A 20,296-nucleotide genomic window follows, 5' to 3' on the forward strand; every position below is an offset into this window, starting at 1 on the left:
GGGGGGGATTGCAGACCCGGGGGGACGGAGGGGGGGGACGGGGACGCACTGCGGGGTTGCGCTCAGGGGAAGGGATGCGGGTCAGAGGGGGGGGTCGGGCTGCAGCCCACTTTCTTGCGCCATCAGTTCAGTTTCCAGATGTGCCATAAATAACTCACGAGATCCGACCCGCAGCGCGTGCCATGAAATATTCATCCCGGCTGTAACTGAGCGGGTGAAGCGGAGTTCAGCACCGCACAGCCCCGGGGGTCCCCGCGGGGCACGCAGCCCTCACCCCGCAGCGCTGCCAGAACGGGAGATGAGCACGGCGTGGTGGGGAAAAGCGGGGGGGAGGGGGCGTGGGGGTCCTGCGAGGGGCAGGTGGGGCCCAAGCTTTGCGGGGTTGGGGGTCAGGTGTGATGCTTTCTCTGCGCTGCGGTGTCGGTGGGCGCTGACGGCTCCGCTCCCCCCTCCAGATGTGTCCCCAGGGGCCGTGGGCTGCGCTGCTGCTGCTGGTGGGTGTCCTCGCCTCCGACGCACCGCCCACCGCCCGGGGAAGGAAGAAGGTGGTCCACGTCCTGGGTGAGTGGGGGGAGGGGATAAGTGTGGGGGGGGACAGGTGCCCCTCTGCATCCTTCGAGGAGCGGGGTTTAACGCTCACGGAAGCGCAACAGAGCAGTCCCGTGGCTTTGCGAAGGGGAATCCTCCCCCAAAACCGCTCCTCCCCATCCCTGGGCCGCGTGGCCGCCCTGCCCCACCCGGCTGACTCCGCGATGGGGCTGAGTTCATTGTCCCTGAGCTCATGAGACCCCGCTGAGCTCAGTGTCCCTTCCAGAGGGGGACAGCGGGGCCGTGGTGGTGCAGACCGCCCCGGGGAAGGTGGTGACGCACCGGGGCGGTACCATCATCCTGCCGTGCCGCTACCACTACGACGTCTCTGCCCACGACCCCGACGAGATCCGCCTCAAATGGACCAAAGTGACGGAGCCGATGTCCTTCGTGGACGTGTTCGTGGCGCTGGGGAAGGCGCGGCGGGCGTTTGGCAGTTACCGCGGGCGCACGGCGCTGCAGGAGGACGGCTTCGGGGACGCGTCGCTCATCATCCGCAACGTCACCCTGCAGGACTACGGGCGCTACGAGTGCGAGGTCACCAACGAGCTGGAGGATGACACCGGCATGGTCAAGCTGGATCTCGAAGGTAGCAGCACGGCGCTGGACCTGACGGGGATGGGGACACGCGGGGACCGTCGGTGGCCACGCGTGGGATGGCCGGGACGCCGCTCCCGGGGCCGCATCCTCGGGCTCAGCTTTACGGCCGCTCGTTTGTCCCGGCATGTGCCGTGTTTTATTGCGTCTGTGATTGGCTTTTATTGTTGCTCTGGCAGCTCGTAAAGGCCGCAGATAGATAGCAGCACGGCCTCGTAAAGCTCCAGGGGGGACCGGGGCGCGTGGCAGCGTCGGTGCCACACGTGGCTCGGAGCTGAGCTGCGGCGTGGGCTGGAGCAGCTGGGGATGCTGAGAAAAGGGGAAACGCTTTGCTGGCTGTGCATGCCTGCTGTAGGGGCACGGCCCCATGCCCGGACGCTCTGTATGGCATCGTGTCGATGTGATCCCCACCTCATTAAGGGGGGGGGGACGGTGGGTGACGCCCCGCTCGCTGCCCCACAGGTGTCATTTTCCCATACCACCCACGCCTGGGCCGATACACGCTGAACTTCCACGAGGCGCAGCAGGCGTGCCTGCAGCAGGACGGCATCCTGGCCTCGCACGACCAGCTGCACCAGGCCTGGCTGGAGGGCATGGACTGGTGCAACGCGGGCTGGCTGCAGGACGGATCCGTGCAGTACCCCATCTCCCACCCGCGGGAGGAGTGCGGCCGCAAGGACACGCCGGTGGGGGTGCGCAACTACGGCTACCGGCACAAGGAGAGCGAGCACTACGACGCCTTCTGCTTCACCTCCAACCTCAACGGTGAGTGGGGAAACTGGGGTGCCTCTCTGATTTTGGGGGGGTTGGTTCGTAGCTGGCACAGTCTCTGCGTGGCGATGCTGGGGTCCTGCTGGGTGCTGCCGGCTGTCCCGGCCCCAGGAGGTGGCTGCACATCCCCATGTCACATCACAAGGGGTTCGGGAATGGGGGACCCCATCCAGGACCGGGGTCCATCTGCGTGCCCCCATCACCCTCTGCTCGGGGGCAGTGGCTCTCAGCCCAGCTCTGTGCTCCTTGGGCAGGAGCAGAGGACGGAGGTAATTGCAGCTGCGAGTGGCCCTGGTGATGGATGAGGCCGGGGCCGTGCAAGACAGATCGGAGCCGCGAGGGCTCCGGGGCTGTGTAAATTGCTCCTGGCTGGCAGGGCAGAGCGGTGGGGGGGGGGCTCTGCGGATGTTTGTTTAATGGTGGCAGGCAGGATAAATAGCGGGCAGCACCGCCAGCGCCGGCAGCACTGCACAGCTCTGTAAATCTGCTCACGCTGAGGGGGGGTCCCCACTGCCAGCTGCTTGCCTCCTCCACCCCTTCCAATGGGGATCAGGGCAGGGGGGGACCCCCGGATCCCCCCCCCCAGGGATGGATGTGGGGCTCACATCTCCCAGCAGCACCGCTCAGCCCCACCCCCACCTGACATCTCACCCTCTGGTGATGCACCCCATCCTCAAACCCCATCTTTTCTCACATCCCCCCCTCCCCCTTTCCAGGCAAAGTCTACTTCTTGAAGACATTCCGCAAGCTGAGCTACGCCGAGGCGGTGCAGGCCTGCAAGAACAACGGGGCGGTGGTGGCCAAGGTGGGGCAGCTCTATGCTGCCTGGAAGATCCAGCTGCTGGACCGCTGCGAGGCGGGCTGGCTGGAGGACGGCAGCATCCGTTACCCCATCGTCAACCCACGGGCACGCTGCGGCGGCCGAGAGCCCGGCGTGCGCAACCTGGGCTTCCCGGATAAGAAGTACAAGCTTTTTGGGGTGTACTGCTTCAAAAAGGCTGGCGATGCTCCTCCTGAGAAGAAGAAGGGGGGTGAGGGGCATCCCAACCGCGTGTGATGCAGTGCTGGGGCTCCCTGCGGGGCTCCCCCAGCCCTGCATGGCTGCAAAGCATCCTCGGACTCCACTGGGAGCCCCCCGGGGTTGGGGCTGTGCACGTGGAACTGGAAGAGCTCAGGTGATGCCATTGTGCCCGGACCTGGTGATGCCTGGAGGGAAACCGAGGCATCGGGAGGAGAAAGGACTGAGCTGTCCGGGCAGGATCCAGCACCAACCCGGCAGAGCCCATCTGCAGTCATTGCTTAGAAATCAGCGCATTGCATGTGCAAAAAGCCCGGCCAGAGCCACGCAGGATGAACCCCCACATCCTCGTGCTCTCCAGCTCTGTGCTGGGACCAACCCCAGCTCAGGGAGCTGTGGGTAACACGCAGTGGGGAGGGGGGTATGGCCCCGAAATCTGGCACCAGTGCAGGTGGTGCCCTCTTGGGGCAGCAGCCTCTTGTCCTCGCGCTTGGCTTAGTGCAGAAGCCGCCCCGAGCTGCCTGCCCAGCCCTGGGTGGGGGCAGCTCTGGGTGTCATGCAGCCCCAGCACTGCGAGCTGGACTTAGGTGAAATAAAAGCTTCGGCTGCTTCGGAGAGCTGAGCCAGGCTCACGTGTCTCCTTGTCCCAGTGCTGGCGAGGGCAGCAAAAGGGACCGTGGGGTGCGTGGAGCCGTGGGACAGCACTCACCCCATGTCCCACCCGGCTGAGCATCGCTCGTGGTTTCTCTCTGTATCTAAATTTCCAGTAAAGCAGAGCTGGGCACATTTCAGGGCTTCCTCAGCAGCACCCCTACAGCATCCCTATTGCAACCCTACAGCATCTCATCCCCACCGACACATCGGGACCGGCCCCAAGTGCAGGGAGCAGCACTGCAGCTGCTTCTGCTCTGGGCACAGCTGAGCACAGCACATCACCTTCATGGCCCTTCCAGCACTGATGGCAATAAATAGCTGCCGGGAGGTGACACGTGTGGCCACTGGGAACACGGGGAGGGGACACAGGATTGGGGGCCACCGGAGCCCCACGCGATGCGGTCACACACTGACAGATGGTGGCAGAGCAGTGACACAGCCCTGGTGTGAGGAGGGTCATGGAGGGCAACGCCTATTTAGCAGCAGTAAAAGGATGTGGGTCCGACCGTGGGGTCCATCCCACCCCGTCCGTGTGTGCCGTGGGGGTCTGCAGTGCAGGCTCGGGGCTGCTCAACTGTTAAAAAAATTTATTAAAATGTCCAGCAGTACAGAAACGCAGAGTCAGAAATGCCACGGAGGAGGGGAGGGGGTACGGGACACGGCAGTCACATCGCAAACGGCAGAGATCAGAAAGCGCCATACACACACACACCAACTCCAACGGGGAACAGACAAGGAACGGAAAAGGGGAAATCCAACCCCAAAAATCAGCCAGGAGGGCCCCACGGGGTGGGAAGGGGACCCCGTGCTGGCTGCGGGGGGACACCGGTGGGGCAGGAAGACGGGGGGGGGCTGTTAAAAAAACAGAGCCCCCCATGGGGCAGTGGGGTGATGGGTAGGGGCTGCTGCGTGTCCCCCCACAGCCTGGAGGGGAGCAGAGCCCCGGGGGCCATCGACCGCCATGGGGTGGCCCCCCCAGGACCCAGCGGGGATTTTGGGGTCCCCGTGCGGGGTCAGGGGTTTGACCCCGGGGTGGGGCATGCAGAGGGGGGCTGGGGACGCACACGCAGCCGCCCCCGTTGGGTCCTATTCCCTACGGGGCCAGGCATCCTAGGAGCTAAAGCAAAGGGGGTTATAAAAGAGGGGAGGGGAGGCTGGAGGGGGTCAGGGGACGTCACCACGTCCCGTCCCACGGGCGGCTGTTCCTGGGGTGCCTGGGGACCGTGTGCTCGCTGCCCCCCCACCCCCCCCCCCGGCCCTAGAAGTAGTGGCCCTCCTCCATCCAGTCCAGCCGGAGGTGCTTGCGGTGTTTTCGCCGCTCCTTGCGGGGTTTGTGGTGGTGGTGCTGGTGATGCTGGTGGCTGTGGCGGTGCCGGTGGTGCCTCCGTGCCCGGTGCGACCGCCTGGCTAACGGGGGGCAAAGAGCAGCGAGGCGGAGGGGGGGGGTCAGGGAACCCCCAACCCTACAGCCCATCCCCAGCCCTTCCCCCCCCGGACCCCACTAACGTTTTGTGCAGAGCAGTTTGGGCCGGTCCCACTTGCCGTTGCTGTGGCACCTGACGGTGGGGACGTGGCGCTGGGTGAAGCCCTCCTCGCACTGGTAGCGCACGCTCGAGTGGATGCTGTACCGCTCCTTCTTCTTCCCCACGAGGAACGCGTTCTCCACCTCCGGGGGGGGCCCACACAGCACTGATTTGGGGGGGGGGACAGAGCCCCGTCAGACCCCCACCCGGACCCCCGGTAGCAGCAGGGGTCACGGGGACTTAGGGACATCCCACACCCGCCACGGCCTCGCGACAAATCCCCTCCCACCCCACTGGTGCTGCAGGGAAGTGCTCCCGAGGATTTACAGAGGTAATTAATGGCACTATTGGGGTGAGAGCATTGATCCACGGGAGGAGCGCTCCCAGCGAACAGCTGGAGGTTAATATAACTTTCAAGATAAGGAATGAGAGCTTAATAGTTTTAATGGCGGCAAATTAAGCAAATTAAAGTGGAGAGGGAAGAATTAAGTACAGGGGAAGAAAAAAAGAATAGAGATTAAGGGGAGCTGCTCGAGTTTTCTTCGGGAGAGGTTTCCTGAGGATGAGGAGGTGCCAGGAGGCCATGGGATGGGGAGGCTGGGGGCCATGGGGTGGGGATGCTGTGGGATGGGGGCCATGGGGTGGGGATGCTGTGGGATGAAGGATGGGGACGCTGCAGGGAGTGAGATGAGGATGCTGGGGGTTGTGGGACGGGGACGTCGGTGGCTGCGGGATGGAGTTGCCACATGAGCAGTACCTGTGCCTTTCTTGCAGATGTAGGGCAGGTTGTAGTTGCAGGGCACGTCGTTCCACTTGCCGATCTCGTGGGACACCAACACCACGCAGTCCTCGCCGCCCGCGAAGAAGTTGTCAGGTTGGTTCTCCCTCCAGTTCTCATATTGCTGGTGGGAAACAGGGGGGGCTGAGAGCACCCGCACCCCACATCCCCCACCCCACAAAGGAGCCACCCCACGGGTCTCACCAGGCCGGTGTTGTCCGTCCATTGGAAGTCCTGCTCCACAATCCTGTCGTTGAGCCCGATCCAGGTGTTCTCATGCCCAAAGCCTGGGGAGAAAAACATCAGACCAGGCACTGGCACCCATGGGGCCGGGGTGCACCCAGGGGTGCTGCTGCTCCCCTCCCCCCACCCCACTGTGCCCATACTGTTGATGAAGCCGTGCTCCTCCTGGGAGTGGATGCTGGTGAGGTGCCCGGAGCGCCGGCGGCAGTCGCGCTCTGCGTCCTCCCAGGAGCGCCGCCGCGAGAAGTAGCGGTAGCAGTGGCCCTGGAACTTGTGCCAGTTGTGGTCACAGCCCTCCGTGTCTGCGGGGACACCAGGGGTGGGGAGGGGGGCCGGTGTATGGGGGCTCCTGGATCCAGCTCCCCACCGACTATGGGGCAGGGCTGGGGGGTCTGGGGGCTGCCCTGTCCCATGCCACCCTCCCCACCTTTCTCGCAGCGGCTGCCGCCGTAGCTGGGCAGGCAGAGGCAGACGAAGGCGTTGACCTCATCAATGCAGGTGCCACCGTTCTGGCAGGGGCTCGACAGGCAGTCATCGATGTCTGCGGGGATGGCATGGGGCTGCAGGCACGCTGAGACCCCCGGCACCCCCTGCCCTCACCATCCCCACCACCAGCATCCATCCCAGCGCGGCCGCCCGCTCACCGATCTCGCAGTTCTCCCCGGTGAAGCCCGGGGCACAGCTGCAGCCGCAGACGGAGCCGTTGGCGTGGCAGGTCCCGCCGTGCAGACAGGGGTTGTTCTGGCAGGGGTCGGCCGGAGCTGTGGGGCGGGAGCAGTGTCACTGGGGCACTCCACCCCTGCCCACCCCATCACCCCCACCCCCAGCGGCAGGATGCCCACCCAGCACCAACTCCCCGGTGGCACCGTGGGGGCAGTGAGGCCCCAGGGCAGTGACCGCGGCGGTGCTTCCACCTCTGGGTGCCTCTAAACTTTTAAATCTGCCTTTTTTGTGGACACTAAAGGCAGTTTGTGCCGAACACCCTCTGCCAGGAGCCACCACGCTCGGCTATTATTATTAGCAACCACAAATATTAAACATTTAGGAGGATGCTTTCCTGGCTCTCGTTCACAGCTCAGCTCGCTTTGAAAAACCCATCGCAGTCACAGCATGTCCCCACTGTGCCCCACGGTTTGGACACCTCTGAGCCCCGTGCTCACCGTGCTGGCTGATGTTGCTGCTGTCTGCCCACACCAGCAGCTCCCGCTCCTCCAGCTCGGGCTCCTCACCACTCCCACTGTCAGCATCCAGCAGCAGGGCCCCCCCGGCCCCCCCCGCTGTGGTGGGCTCAAAGAGTGGTCCTGTGCTTGGAGCTTCAGGTCCCTCCAGCACCCATGGGTGGGGGGCAGTGGGTGATGGCCAGTGGGTGTCAGGGGGTGCTGGGGGGTGGGTGGCTGTGCTGGGAGGGGGTTCACTCTTTGCCTCCCCTGAGGCGTCCTCCTCGCTGGGGCTGGGGGGCTGTTGGTGAACTGGGGGGTGTGGAGGATACTCCTCTCCTTCCAGACCTGGTGCAGAGGGGTTTGGGTGCTGTGGGGCAGCTGTAGGGCCGTCCCCCACCCGCCCGCTGCCCTCTGTTGGCCACTCAGAGCCCAATAGTGGGGTCAGCTCGCTGTCTGTGGGAGTAGCCAAGGGGACGTCCACAGCCACTGGGGTGATGGCTGCCTCCCATGTCCCTGTCCCCTCATCCAAGTGCTCACGGGTGGGCTCAGCCCCCATTTCGAGTGCCCCTTGGGGAGCTGTGGGGCTCTGCGGATGGGGGGAAGACACTGCAGTGGGGCTGGAGCTGCCGGGGAACCCCATGGGTGGGAGGACAAAGGTCACTGCCTTCCTCTGCCTCTCCAGCGAGCCATCACCCAGGGCCCCACTGCTGTCAATGCCAGGCTGTGCGGCCACTCCGGGACCCTCAGCCACCAGTGGGGCTGGGGGCAGTGGGGGCCATGGTGGGGTGGGGTTTTCATCCTCCTTGGGGGCAGCGTCCCCGGAGAAGTCCTCAGTGGCATCTGCAGGCAGCTGAGGGGAGTCACCACGGGGCTGAACCTCCTTAGTGCTGATGTCCTGGTGGTGGGGAACGTCACCGGGAGCAACGAGAGTGGGTGAGGATGACGGCAGGGACGTCTGTGTGGGGCCCCCAGGACCATATGCGGCCATAGGGGGGCTCCACCGTGGTGAATCCCTCAGGGAGGTCGGCACAGGGGTGGTGGATGGTGCCATCAGCTCTGCAAGAGATGAAGCACCGTGGGGTCCCCTGGGTGGCAGCACCCCAATGCCACCCCTCCACCCCAGGCATCACTTACTGCGGCCAATCTCCTCCTCCACCTCGTTGGAGAGTGGGTAGGGCCCCCCCTGACGGGGGCTCTGAGCACTGGGACGGGCGATGCTCCACGTCTCCACTGCGTTGGCTGCAGCACCCTTCACCTCCAGGGCCAGGATGGGGGCCTGGGTGACTGTCCCCACTGCGTCCCCATCTGCTGTGTGGTCATCGTCCACTGAGGGGTCCTGGGACACCGTGGGGTCCTGGCTCTGATGCTGCAGCTGGAAATAGCGCCCGTTCAGCCCGGCGTAGCTGCTCTGTTTTGGGGTGTGTGGGGTGCCGGGGGTTTCTGCTGCCACACTGGGGACTGTCCCCAAGGCTGACGGTGCTGGTGTTGAGCTGGTGACCTCCTGGGCCGGACTTTGGGACTGCAGACTCAGGGTGAGCTCTGGGGGATCGGGGAGTTCTTGCTGCACCGGTGCCGGGTCGGTGCCAAACAGCTCCTGTGGGGATTCCCGCAGCGCCTGATCCACCACATTGAGGGCTTCATCCTCGTGCAGCCACGCCGATGAGGACGGGGAGGACGGCGAGGCCGTGCCGTTGCCCCTGGGGATGTCACCCCGCCACGCTGCCGTCACACCGCTTGCCAACTGCAACTGCTCGTCCTCAGCACCGCCCGGCCCCGCAGCCCCCAGCTGCGGCAGGACGCCGGCACGCGGGCTGTCCCCAGAGGTGGCCACGTCCTCACGCTCCACCAGCACGTTGTCCCTGCCCGGTGGCTCCGGTTCCCTCTGCTCTGCGGTGGAATCGGGGGCGGCCGCCGTGTCCCCTGCAGGGATGGGGATCGGGGGTGGGCTGCCATCCAGCACCCGGAGGTGCCCCCTCCCCTTCTCCCCCCCCCCTCCCCGAGGCCGATCCTCGTTACCTTTATAGCAGTACGCATCGAATTTGGAGGCGGGCGGGGGAAACCCGGTGCGGTTGGGGAAGCGGTAGAGAGTCCTGACGCCCGGCGCCTCGCCACCGCACTTCCTGCGCGGAGCCAGGATGGGGTACCGGACGCTGCCATCCGCCAGCCAGCCCGGGTCACACTGGTCCAGGCCCTCACGCCAGGCCAGGTACAGCTGCCCCGTGGTGGCCAACGCAGCCCCACGGCCCCGGCAGTGCCTCCGTGCCGCCGGCAAGGTGAAGCGCTCCGGGGCTGTGGCGTAGAACACCTTCCCTACAAGAGAGCGTGGCACATCGGACAGCCGTCCCCATCCCCACGGTGGCCCCGAGGGACGTCCCCACGCTTGCCTTGCAGCTCCTGCGCGTAGCAGTAGACATCATACAGCTCACCGGGCTCCCTCTGCCCGTAGCTACGCACCCCGGGGTGGCTGTTGCGGTCCCCGTAGCAGCCGGGTCGGGACAGCGTGATGGGATACCTGCGGGACGGGCTGCGGTGGGTGCCCGGCTCTGCGTCACCGCGGCGTGGGGTGCCGTGCCGAGCGCTTACCGCACGCTCTGGTCGGCCAGCCAGCCCGCGTCGCAGTTGTCATAGCCGTCCTCGAAGGCGGCCTGGAGGTGCCGGGGGGAGGCGATGACGGCCGAGTTGTCCTCGCAGGCGCGCCGGGCGGCGGCGAAGGTCAGCGCGTAGCGAGCGCCCGCGGGGCGGTAGTGGAAGACGACGCCTGGAAGGGAGCAGTGCCTGGGTGTATGGGGCACACGTGGGGTGCGTGGGGGGGAAGGTGGACTCGGGGTGCAGGGTTTGGGAGCGCACAGTCAGATCACTGATCCTCCACCGTCACCCAGTCCAGCCATCCACCCACCACCACCATTCCCCCCCCGAAACCGTGTCCCTCAGAGCAAGCGAACGTGCACGGCTTGCAGAGGACGCACGGAGCGCGCCGCTCTCATAGGGTGCTCAGCTTGTGGGGCGAGCACGGCTTGCATGAAGGGCCTGACAGCACGCACGGCTTGCAGAGGGCGCGCCATACACCTCACACAGGACACACAGCTTGCCACACGCGTGCTGCTCACACGCATCCCATGCATCCTCTGTAACACCGTGTAGGGCGTCCACGCCTCGCCAGGGCTCATGGGGGCTGCAATAGGGTGCAGGACTCACACGGCCCCTCCCAGGCAGCACACAGCCCCCCCCAGCTCACCCATCACCTCGAGGGGCAGCAGGTCCTGCTCATCGTCGATGCCGGCCACCACCTCGCAGCGGTACAGCCCCGCGTCGCTGGCGCGCACAGCTCCCAGCAGCAGCGTGCCGTTGTAGCGGTCCCGGGCGTAGCCGGGGAGGGACACGCGGCCCTCGTAGGCTTTCACCACCTTCACGGCGTTGTCCTTGGCCACCAGGATGGGGACGTCCTCCCGCTGCCCGCTGGCTGAGCGCACCTTGCTCCATTTGATGCGGGGGGGATCCGGGGGCTCGTTGGGGCCCAGAGAGGCGGAGGGTTGCAGCAGGAAGAGGCAGGGCAGTGCCACGGGCTCCCCCAGCCCCACACGCACCGCCTGGTGCTGAACCCGGCTGATGTGGATCACCTTGCCATCGTCCTGAGAGCCTGCGGGGAGAGGTGCGGGGGGGGGGGGGAGGGCTGCAAAGGGGGGCAATGCGATTCAGGGGCACCGCGGGAAGCCGACCCCAAGCTGGGGGGAAGCATGGCAGCGATTCCTGGGTTCGTAGAATCAGTGAGGTTGGAAGAAAACTCCTCTTCCTGCACTAATCCTGCTCGGCTCGGCCACGCTCCCACAAATCCCATCACTCTCAGCCCCCCCCCCCCCCCCCGGGGTCGTGGAGGATTCCCCCCGCAGCACCAAGCTAGCTGGGGATGGTCACTAATCCCACTGCTGCCCTCCACCGCCTTCCCACCCCACAAAGCTTCACCCGAAGCCCATTCCTGCCTGGGGGGTGCAGGGGGGTCCCAAAGCTGCGGGATGCTGCTGTGTCCCTGCTGTGTGGGATGGGGCCATGGGTGGGCTGGTGTTGGGGGGGGGGGGGTGCGGGTGCAAGGCAGACCCAAAGATGCACAAAGCCAGCCATGGGGGTTGGCTCAGAGGGGGGTGCCAAGCAACGGGATTAAGGGTTTAAGGGATCCCAGTGTGGGGGGAGCACAGCCACCCGGGGGGGCTTTTCCCTCGCTAATCCCCTGCCGACCCTTCTTCATCCCAATGTGGGGCTGAGGCACAGAGTGAGCACTGTGCAGCCCCAGCCCCCACCGAGCTGCTGCTCCTCCCTGTAAGCATTCCTCATCACTGCTGGTTCCCTGCTTGCTGCTGATGCCAATTGTCGCGGGCTCATCATCCCCAGCCACAACTCGAGATGACTCCCTGCTCCCCTCCCAGCCCTGCTCCTCCTCACCCTACAGCTGGGGGGGGTGGGGTGGGGACAGCACCCATCCCTGCGTGCCACCCTCCTCACTTACCCAGCACAGCGATGGGGAGCAGAGTGAGCCCGAGCAGGAGCCAGCAGCCGGCATCCCCCATCACATGGACCATCCTTAACCTGCAACGAGAGCGGGGTCGGCTGCTCACTGCTCTGTGCTCCACGAGTCACCGTGGGGACGCAGTGACATCGTCCCTCCCCCAGGAGCCACGGGAGCAGTGCTGGCTCTGCTCAGCAGTGGGTTGGGGTTTGCTCCTCGTGACATCTCCACACCTCTGCTATAGGGACATGGGAATGCTCAGGGGTCCCACAGCCCCACAGTGCCAGGTGCAGCCCCTGCTCTGCCCCAGCATTAACATGCAGTGGGTGCCTCTGGCTGCTGGAGCTGGGCTGGAGCACAAAGCTCCCATCCATCTGTTTTACTGCAGCACCGATTAGTGCTTTCTAAATCATCTGCTTTCCAGCCCGGGAGGGATGCTCGGTCCCCGGCTCTGTCACCGAACGCTGCCATAGCCCTGTCCTGCCCCCTGCCCAGGACGGGGAGCTCCTGGTTTGGGAATGTGGCTGGAACACCCCCCCCGACCCTCCCAGGCTGCAGCTTCAGCTCAGCCCCCAGCTTCTCCTCGCCCTGATGCTCCATTTTCCAACCCCTGATTTCTCACCCCGTCCCTCCTGCTTTTACGGGACAAAAATAGAAAGAGCAAAATGATAAGAGGAAAAAAGGAGACCCCCCCGTGTTCAGTGGTAGAAAATGGCCCTTCTGGGGGGGTACAGAACTGGGTTTTATTTCATCTCTTCTATAGAAGAAAGCATCTGCAGCCCTGTGGCTGCCCCTTCCCTTTTCGCACAGCTCCGTGGTGCTTTCTGCTTCCAAAAACTTCCACTAATAAAAGCAAAGGGGTGAGCTGACCTGCAGCACAGCTCCATGCTGAGCCCCAGCCCGAGCACACCCCGGGAGAGAAAAGGGAGCAACCGGGAACAGCCACCCCACAGAGAGCCCAAGAGCCCAACCGGGTGTGATGGCTGCTGGGGGATGGGATGCTGTGGGGATGGGATGCTGTGGGGACGGGATGCTGTGGGGACGGGATGCTGTGGGGACGGGATGCCGAGGCAGTGAAGGCACCAGGGGCTGCTGGGCTCTGCTCTCTGGGATGGAAATCCCATCACTGCTGCCCAGATGGAAACCAGCACTCAACTTTTCCCTGTTTTCATGCTCCAGAAAAAAAAAAAGCTAGCTAAGTGCCTTGGCATGAAGTGGCATGGCCGGGTTGGAGTCCCAGCTCCTCCTCGCTGAAATGCTGATGTTGCCTTTCTCGGGCATCAGGAGATCTCCCAGCACAAATCTTTGGTCCAGAAGTGTGGGAAGGGGCAGCTCCAGGACCCCCGGGTGGGGATGGGGTGGTGGGTTCAGGATCTGGGTGCTGGGAGCAGGATGGGTGCACCCAGGACACGCAGCAGTCGCACGCAACCCAGGACTTCACTCATTCTGGTGGGATGAGACCCAGAGGGACCCCGAGGAGCCACATCCACGTACCCACATATAAACACTTCCTTAAGCTCTCTGCTGTTTACCCAGTGCTGCTGCTCTGCAGACGAGCGCTCGCTGAGCAAACGCGGCCCGCACCACTGGGTAAACATTCAATATTTTATTTAAATGTTAAACATGGGAGTTGGTCTTTGGATGTGCAACTGCCTGCTGTGGCCGGAGGGACGGATGGACGGACAGATGGATGGACTGAAGGCAGCACCACGGCTGCCCCCAGGCTGGCAGCAGGACCCCGTGCACGGGGAGGACACGGGGCTGCGTGACCGTCACCTTCCCTGACATCAGCATTTCTGCAGGTTTTGCTTTTGCAGCAGGGACAGCGCAGCGCTGGGAGGGGACATCAGCACCCACTGCCTCCCTGGGGACCTCAGGCTGTGAACTGAGGGGGGGTCTTGGTGTCCCCCGACCTGGGAACAGGACACACAGCACCGGCCTGCTGCTGCCACCGCGTCCGAGCACGTGGGGACCACGTCCCCGGTGGCACTGTGGCCCAGCTCCAAGCAGGAGGACAAAGGGAGGACCCTGCCACAGCCCCCAGAGCCCATGCCAACCTCAGAAGTTGATCCCAAGGTCAGGGGAGTGGCATCACAGCCCCAACCCCGCCAGCACTGAAACCGCAGCCACCACTGTGCACCCCACTGGGACCACTGAGATTGGGGACGCTGGGGACAAAGCAGTGCACAGCACAGCCGCTCTCCCCCCATCAATTCTCCTTATCAGTGTCCCTAAGTCAGGACCCTGCAAATTACAGAGCCCCCTCCTCCCACCTCCTGTACCCACCACCCCATAACCCAGCCCTGGTGACCCCATCCCGGTCGCTGTGGGCTCAGCTCGGTGTCACCGTGCTGTCCTCGGCAGTGGCACTGATGCACAGATGTTGGCACCCAGAACCGGCACCGGTGATGCCGCGGGTTGGTGGCACGGTGACAGTGGCAGTGCCACGTGGCCGGGCTCTCCTTGGGGACAATGGGAAATGTCCCCAAACCCCGGGCAGCCCCTGCTCCAAACCGGGCAAAAGGAGACGAGGGAAATCTAAAATAACGCTGGTGCAAAGCCTCCCCCCCACACCCCCTCCCGCGGCCCAGGCGAACATTGTCACATCTGTCACTAGCTGTCACCTCATGAATAATTCATCTATCTCATGAATATGCAAAGCAGGGGCTGGTGATTAGCTCCAGCTGAAACCTAGCTGAATTCCTCCCTGGCGATTGGGTGCCGGCCCGACCCGGCCACTTCTGGGGCATTTTGTGGTCCCGAGACGGTTTTTTTTTTGGGGGGGGGAGGGTGTTGCAGGGTGAGCGGTGGAGACAAGCTGGGGGACAGCCGGGGGGACATGGGCTGGGGATGGGCGGGAGGGGACACTGCCACCGCCGTGGGGCCGCAGGAGGACGGGGTGCCCCCACCCTCGGGTTTGCCCGGCGCTAGGGGTGCCCCTATTCCTTCACCCCTTCCTCTCCCCACCCCAAGGCCGCTGTTGACACCGTGACCTCCGCTGTCCCCGCGGGTCACTCCGGACCCCATCGCCACCGCCGCACCACTTCAGCACCACGCGATGTCCCCGCAGCGGGCTGCCCCCCCATGCACCCCACGTCCCTCCGGCGGGGAGGGGGCACCCACGCGGACCCCCCCAGCGCTGCGCGGCCGCGGAAGGACCCGGCGGCTCCGCGTCCCCTCCTCTCTGCCCACAACAAAGGAATTCTGCACTCCGCGCTGCCGTCACAGCAACGTGACGCTCCGCTCCCCCCCCATCCTGCGAGCATAAATTAGCACCTCGGAAAACTGTGATCGTGGCCAATATGGGCCCTTTGCTGGGTGCGATTTTTATTAGGCAGACAGTCTGCAGCCTTTATTTTAGAATTTGCTCTTATTTTTATTTTATTTGCTTTTCTTTCTTCCTTTCTTTCTTTCCCTCCCTGCTTTCTGGCTTCTCCCTGGGAGGCTGAGCCCCAAACCCCACTCCTGCTCTGCCAGCAGCACCAGTACTCACCCCAAATGCAGAGGTTGGCAGGTGCAGGATGCTCTCAGTGGGGCTGACACGGGGCCCATGGCACGTGGGATGTGCTGCGACCTTGGGGACCCCACAGGGCATCCCAAATCCCTCACGGTACCCAAACCTGCACCCACTCCTCCTTGAATTGCTGCAGCCTGGCCTTGCCATGTGGAGTCCACATGCTGGGGGAACTGGGACTCATCCTGCCCGTGCTGCTGAGCCCCTGCTGGGACCCAGCCCTGCCCGGAATTATCAGCTTGGGTGCGTAGGGGGGGAGGGGGGGACACTGGGAGCGCCGTGTCCGGGCTGTGAAACTTTCCAGCTCCTTCTCTGCTGGGGGAACACCGGTGGCATCAACACGGAGCAGGCAGTGTGTGCAGGGGAGGGGGCCGTGAATTCTGGGGAGAGGGCCACGGTGCACCATAGCGGGGGGGCACTCAGCTGCCAGCACCTGCCACCCTCCCCATTGTCCCTGAGCTCCTCTCCCTGTCGCTGCATCACTGCCATCATCCTCCAGCCTTGCCTGTCCTACTGGCCTCAGTGCTGGCATCCCACAGCTCTGGTGTCCCCAGCCTGAGAGCACTGCTAACCCCATCCTGGCGTCCCCAGCATCCCTCCATCCTGCCGTCCCCACGGTCCCACCCCATTGTCACCCAAGCCCCACTCAGCCGGTGCTGTCCCTCCCAGCATCCCCATCCCGCGCCCTCCAGAACCCCAACATCCCCCTCAGTGTCCCCAACCCTCCATCATAGCGCAGCCCCCCTCCCAGCCCTCCTCACCCCAGCGCATCCCGGTGTCCCCCAGCCCCAATCCTTCCCTCCGCAGCCCCGGCGCCCGCATCCCTTCGCCGTGACTGCAGCACCGGTCCCGCTCGTGTCACAGCGGTACCGGTGCCACCGCCCCCATCCCCGGCCCCGCCGGTACCGGGCACCGCAGCGGGGGCGCGGCGCGGGCGGAGCCGGTACCGGTTCCCGGTGCCGCACGTACCTGGGGCCGCGCTCACGGCGCGCAGAGGATCATCGCCGCCGGTGGAGCCGCGCACCGAGCGCCCCGCCGGCACCGGGGGCTTAAAAACGGGGAGCGGATAGGGGGCAGCGGGGCCGGGTCCCCCGGAGGGGGCCGAGCCGGGCCGGACCGGGCCAATCGCGGCTGGCGGCAGGCGCGGCCCCCCCGCCGGTGCCGCCCGCACCTGCCCGCAGCGGCGGCGAACCCGCGCCCGCTCCGCGCCCGCCGCGCTGCCCGGTGCAGGGCGAGGGGCGGCCGCGCATGCGTCGCCGCCCCCTTCCCCCCCCCTCTTCCCCCCCATCAACCGGGGCCGCCCCCTCCCCCGAGAGCGGGGCCACCCCCCGCCGCCGGCACCGCAGACCCTGCGGTTGGGGTGGAGCGGGTTTTCTCCGAGGGGGTCTCAATGGGGGGGGCACCTTCCATGCCGCCACCCCCCCCCCCTTCCCCGCAGCGCGCCCCCACATCCTCCTCCGGCACTCGGGGGTTTTGGGGTGTCGCCACGCCTCGACAAAATCGGTGCCCAAAATCATTGCACGGGGACCAGCCTGCTCCAGGCACGCTTTTGGGGTGGGGGTCGGGATGAAGGACATCTATCCCTGCACCCCTAAATCTCTGCTGCACTCAGAACCCTACAGCCCCCCCGCGCCCCACAGCAGCTGGAAGGAGCTGAGGATGTGGGAAGGAAGATGCAGAGGATGTGTGAAGCCTGGGAAAAGCCCAAATAACCCCAACAAAGCAATGAGACACGAGGAAGAGCCGTGATGCCAAAAGTGACCCCCAACACGGGGGGGAAATTGTCACTGAGCCTTTGGGAAGGGGGGGGGGGGGAGGCTTTGTTCTCCCCGAACCTGTCATCCTGAATGCAGAATGCCACCCTGTCTCCTGCAGCTTGGCCGGAGATGGGCACCCTTTTTCTTCCACATCTATAGGATGGGTGCGCGGAAACCCGAGAGCAAAGTTCTCATTTCCGACTGCATTGTGCGGGGCGCTGCTTCCTGCCTTTTGTGAGCCCCCGTCACAGAGCCCTTCTGTTCCCCTCCTTTATGCCACTGCAGCTGGCGTTCCTGCCCCCAAAGGTGCCCGAGCATGGGGGAAGGCGTAGGGGTTAAGGGTCCCGTGGTTTTTGCCAAGCAGGAGCGGGGGGGAAGGACCTGGCACTGTCACTGTGCTGACACCACGCTGTCCCCGCTTCCCACGCACCCAGGTGTAGGGTGATGTCATCCTACAGGTCTCCAGTATGCTATATTGGGGGAGAAGGTGCACCCGTGGGCCCCCCAGGTCTCCAGTACTCTATATCAGGGGGAGAACGTGCACCCGTGGGTCCCCCAGGTCTCCAGTACTCTATACTGGGGGGAGAACGTGCACCCGTGGGTCCCCCAGGTCACCAATACTCTATATTGGGGGGAGAACGTGCACCCGTGGGTCCCCCAGCGTGAGGACATGGAGGAGCACAGATGGACACCACTGCTCGAGCACAGCGGGAGGGGGTCGGTGCTCACCCACTCACGTGGGGTGGAAGCACTGCTTGGGATGAGGATGCTCCCGGTCCCACGCCCCGGCAGTACCCACACCTCCGCCCCATTCCCTCCCCGAGGATGTCACTGGCTCTTCCCCTCTGCCAGCGGGGAGCTAACGGCGGCCGCACGGCCTCGGATGGGCGATCCCCCCCCCGGACAGCTCCTGCCCTGCGGGATGGCCGTGCCGCGGTGCTGCCGGCCATTCGTCTTGCGGAGCGAAGCTGCCGGCAGTGAGTTATCGGAGCTCTCCTCTCGAGTGGAGATAAATGTCATAACAGACACCAGCCAGCACGGCTTACGGATGAGGATTTAATAGACACCGCTCCCCCCGCGCTGGCAGCTGCTCCGTGCCCGGGGAGTGTGGCATGTGGTGGGACAGCACTGGTGACCATCGGCTGTTCCCCTGGAGGGTTCCTAAGGGTGAGAGGTGAATCTGTGGGGTGTCTGTGACCCCTGGCTGAGCCCTGGTGTCCCCTTGTGCCGACTCCCCCTGGTAGAATGGAATGGGAGACGCTGCTCCACGTGGCACGGAGGGATGTTCTCAGTCCTCCATCCTTTGTGAAGAGACTCGAGGTCAGCTGTGGGGTCCAGCTGTGCCTCCAGCCCGTCCTCATTCCCCACCCTGGCCCCATGGCATCGCTCACCCATGAAGGGCAGCAGCAGCTCAGCCCCTGGCTGCTCCCAGTGCCTGGAGCACGCTGTGCCCCGTGTCAGCAGGGTCACGCTGGCGGTCCCTGGCATGGTGGCACTTGGTCACTCTGCTCCTTGGCCCCGCTCGTCTTCATCCCCATCCAGTTTTGTCCAAGGCAATAGAGAGGGGATTGGTGCATCTTTTTGAGCTGGATCGTGGGTTTCTGGTGAAATCCTGCAGCAGTGTTGCCGTGACGACCCTCCTGCAGCTTCCATCCAGCGATGTTTTCCTTTGTTGTGACAGGGACGCGGGGACAGCTCCGGGAGGGGGCCGCGGGCGTAGGGGAGCAGCACAGGGACGAGTGCTCCTGCCACCAAGGGCCTGAACCCGCCCCTGCCCCCGAGGACACCGGCACTGGGGATGGAGCATCACCGCGGTGCACCCCCCTCCCCCCCTCTCCGCCCCCCCACGCTGCAGTATGATGGCCACAGGGAGCAGGAGCCACACGTGGCATGAGTTTGGGAGGCCTCAGCCAGGCGTGCCTCCTGCCGAGGACCGCAGAGGGCGCACGGTGACGGAGCAGGGCAGCCACGTGGCGTGGGGTGAACGTGGGGACCCACCCCGCGCCCCGCAGGACCGCTTTGTTATTCCGCTCAGGTCTGCTGCCAGCTCATGGAGCCGGTTCCAGGAGAGCTGCCACATTCATTGGGAGAGCGGCGTGTTAATGAGCCCCAGCCCCCCCCCACCCCCCCCACCGCAGCTGGGGCCAGAGCTCGGGGCACTGCAATGGGGACGGACGGCTGAGTGGGGCCGGGTGCTGGGTGAGCAGCAGGGTCAGGTTTGGGTGAGATGTGGCTGTGGTCTGGAGCAGGGCAGGACGCCCCGAGGATGAGATGTAGCAGGACACCTCGATGCTCCAGAGGGGATGGGCTGAGTGCCAGTGCCGTGGACCTGCTCCCTCACTGTCTCCAGCCCCACTGCTGCTCCTGGCCAAAGCCAGCACTGCCCTGGACTTGACTCCAGCATGGTGACAAAGGCACGGAGGGGTCCCTGTCCCTACAGTGCTGGACTGGAGGCTGCGGTGGGTGCAGTGCTGGGGATGGGGCTCTGCCCTGACCAGGCACAACTCCCTCCGAACCCACCAGCAGGATGAATTGATTTTATTTTCTGTTTCCATGGCAACTGCCTCCTTCCCATCCCCCTCCGGCCTTCCGGCAGCCCAGCCCCGCTCCTGTGCCCTCCCACAGCACCTACCTTCCCTGGGGACACGGGGCACAGCCATCACCCAGCCCTGTCCCTTCCCCCAGGGACTCCCAGGAGTGGCACTGCCACCAGCTCTGCAGGACCCAAACCTGCCCCTCTGCCCCAGTGCAGCGCGGATGGGAGATCTGAGTGGGAGGTGACAGAGTACACATGTCCCCCTCCAGTATGGGCACAGGGGGCATTAATCTGGCCTCAGCTCTCCTCTGACACCTGCAGCAATTAGCACAGGGCTGAATGCGACTCTGCTTTATTAGCCCTGGCAGTAATTGCCCTCCTGGCCCTGCCCATGTGCTGAGCAGCACCTCCTGTGTGCAGAGCCAGGCTCATTAACAGCACACATACCCCCCTGCCACCTGCTCACAGTGATGCGTACCCCCTGGGCCCAGAGGCACCGTGGTGGCCTGGCCACCATCCCCATGGCACCGTGGGTCTCCCAGGTGCCCAGCTCTCCCTGCTCCACCCATGGGTGCTCTCTCTGCTGGGAGTACTGCAGCCAGCTACAGCAAGGTCACTGGGATGACATCCTTCATCCTGCCTCCTCCCGGTGCAGTGCT

General features: G+C 64.8%; 2 protein-coding genes across 2 annotated transcripts; one reads left to right on the plus strand and one right to left on the minus strand.

Moving 5' to 3' along the window:
- Positions 1-455: 455 nt before the first annotated feature.
- Positions 456-3,587, plus strand: HAPLN4 (hyaluronan and proteoglycan link protein 4). The gene is made up of 4 exons (XM_065748690.1): positions 456-561; positions 815-1,177; positions 1,648-1,950; positions 2,673-3,587. Exons 1-4 carry the CDS (start codon positions 456-458, stop codon positions 3,011-3,013), a joined length of 1,113 nt encoding a protein of 370 aa, XP_065604762.1. The 3' UTR covers positions 3,014-3,587.
- Positions 3,588-4,200: 613 nt separating this feature from the next.
- NCAN (neurocan) lies at positions 4,201-16,393 on the minus strand. Its single transcript, XM_065748686.1, has 15 exons — positions 16,314-16,393; positions 11,831-11,910; positions 10,568-10,969; positions 9,916-10,090; positions 9,717-9,844; positions 9,349-9,642; positions 8,467-9,252; positions 7,333-8,388; positions 6,817-6,933; positions 6,600-6,713; positions 6,316-6,474; positions 6,134-6,216; positions 5,909-6,053; positions 5,135-5,317; positions 4,201-5,031 (listed from the first exon to the last, which is right to left on the minus strand). The coding sequence occupies exons 2-15, from the start codon at positions 11,901-11,903 to the stop codon at positions 4,793-4,795; spliced, it is 3,954 nt and encodes a 1,317-aa protein (XP_065604758.1). The 5' UTR covers positions 11,904-11,910; positions 16,314-16,393; the 3' UTR covers positions 4,201-4,792.
- Between the last annotated feature and the right edge of the window lie 3,903 nt (positions 16,394-20,296).

This window comes from Cyrtonyx montezumae, unplaced genomic scaffold, assembly GCF_038088225.1.
Source record: "Cyrtonyx montezumae isolate F1298 unplaced genomic scaffold, pur_monq_1.0 scaffold_51, whole genome shotgun sequence".
Taxonomy (NCBI): Eukaryota; Metazoa; Chordata; class Aves; order Galliformes; family Odontophoridae; genus Cyrtonyx; species Cyrtonyx montezumae.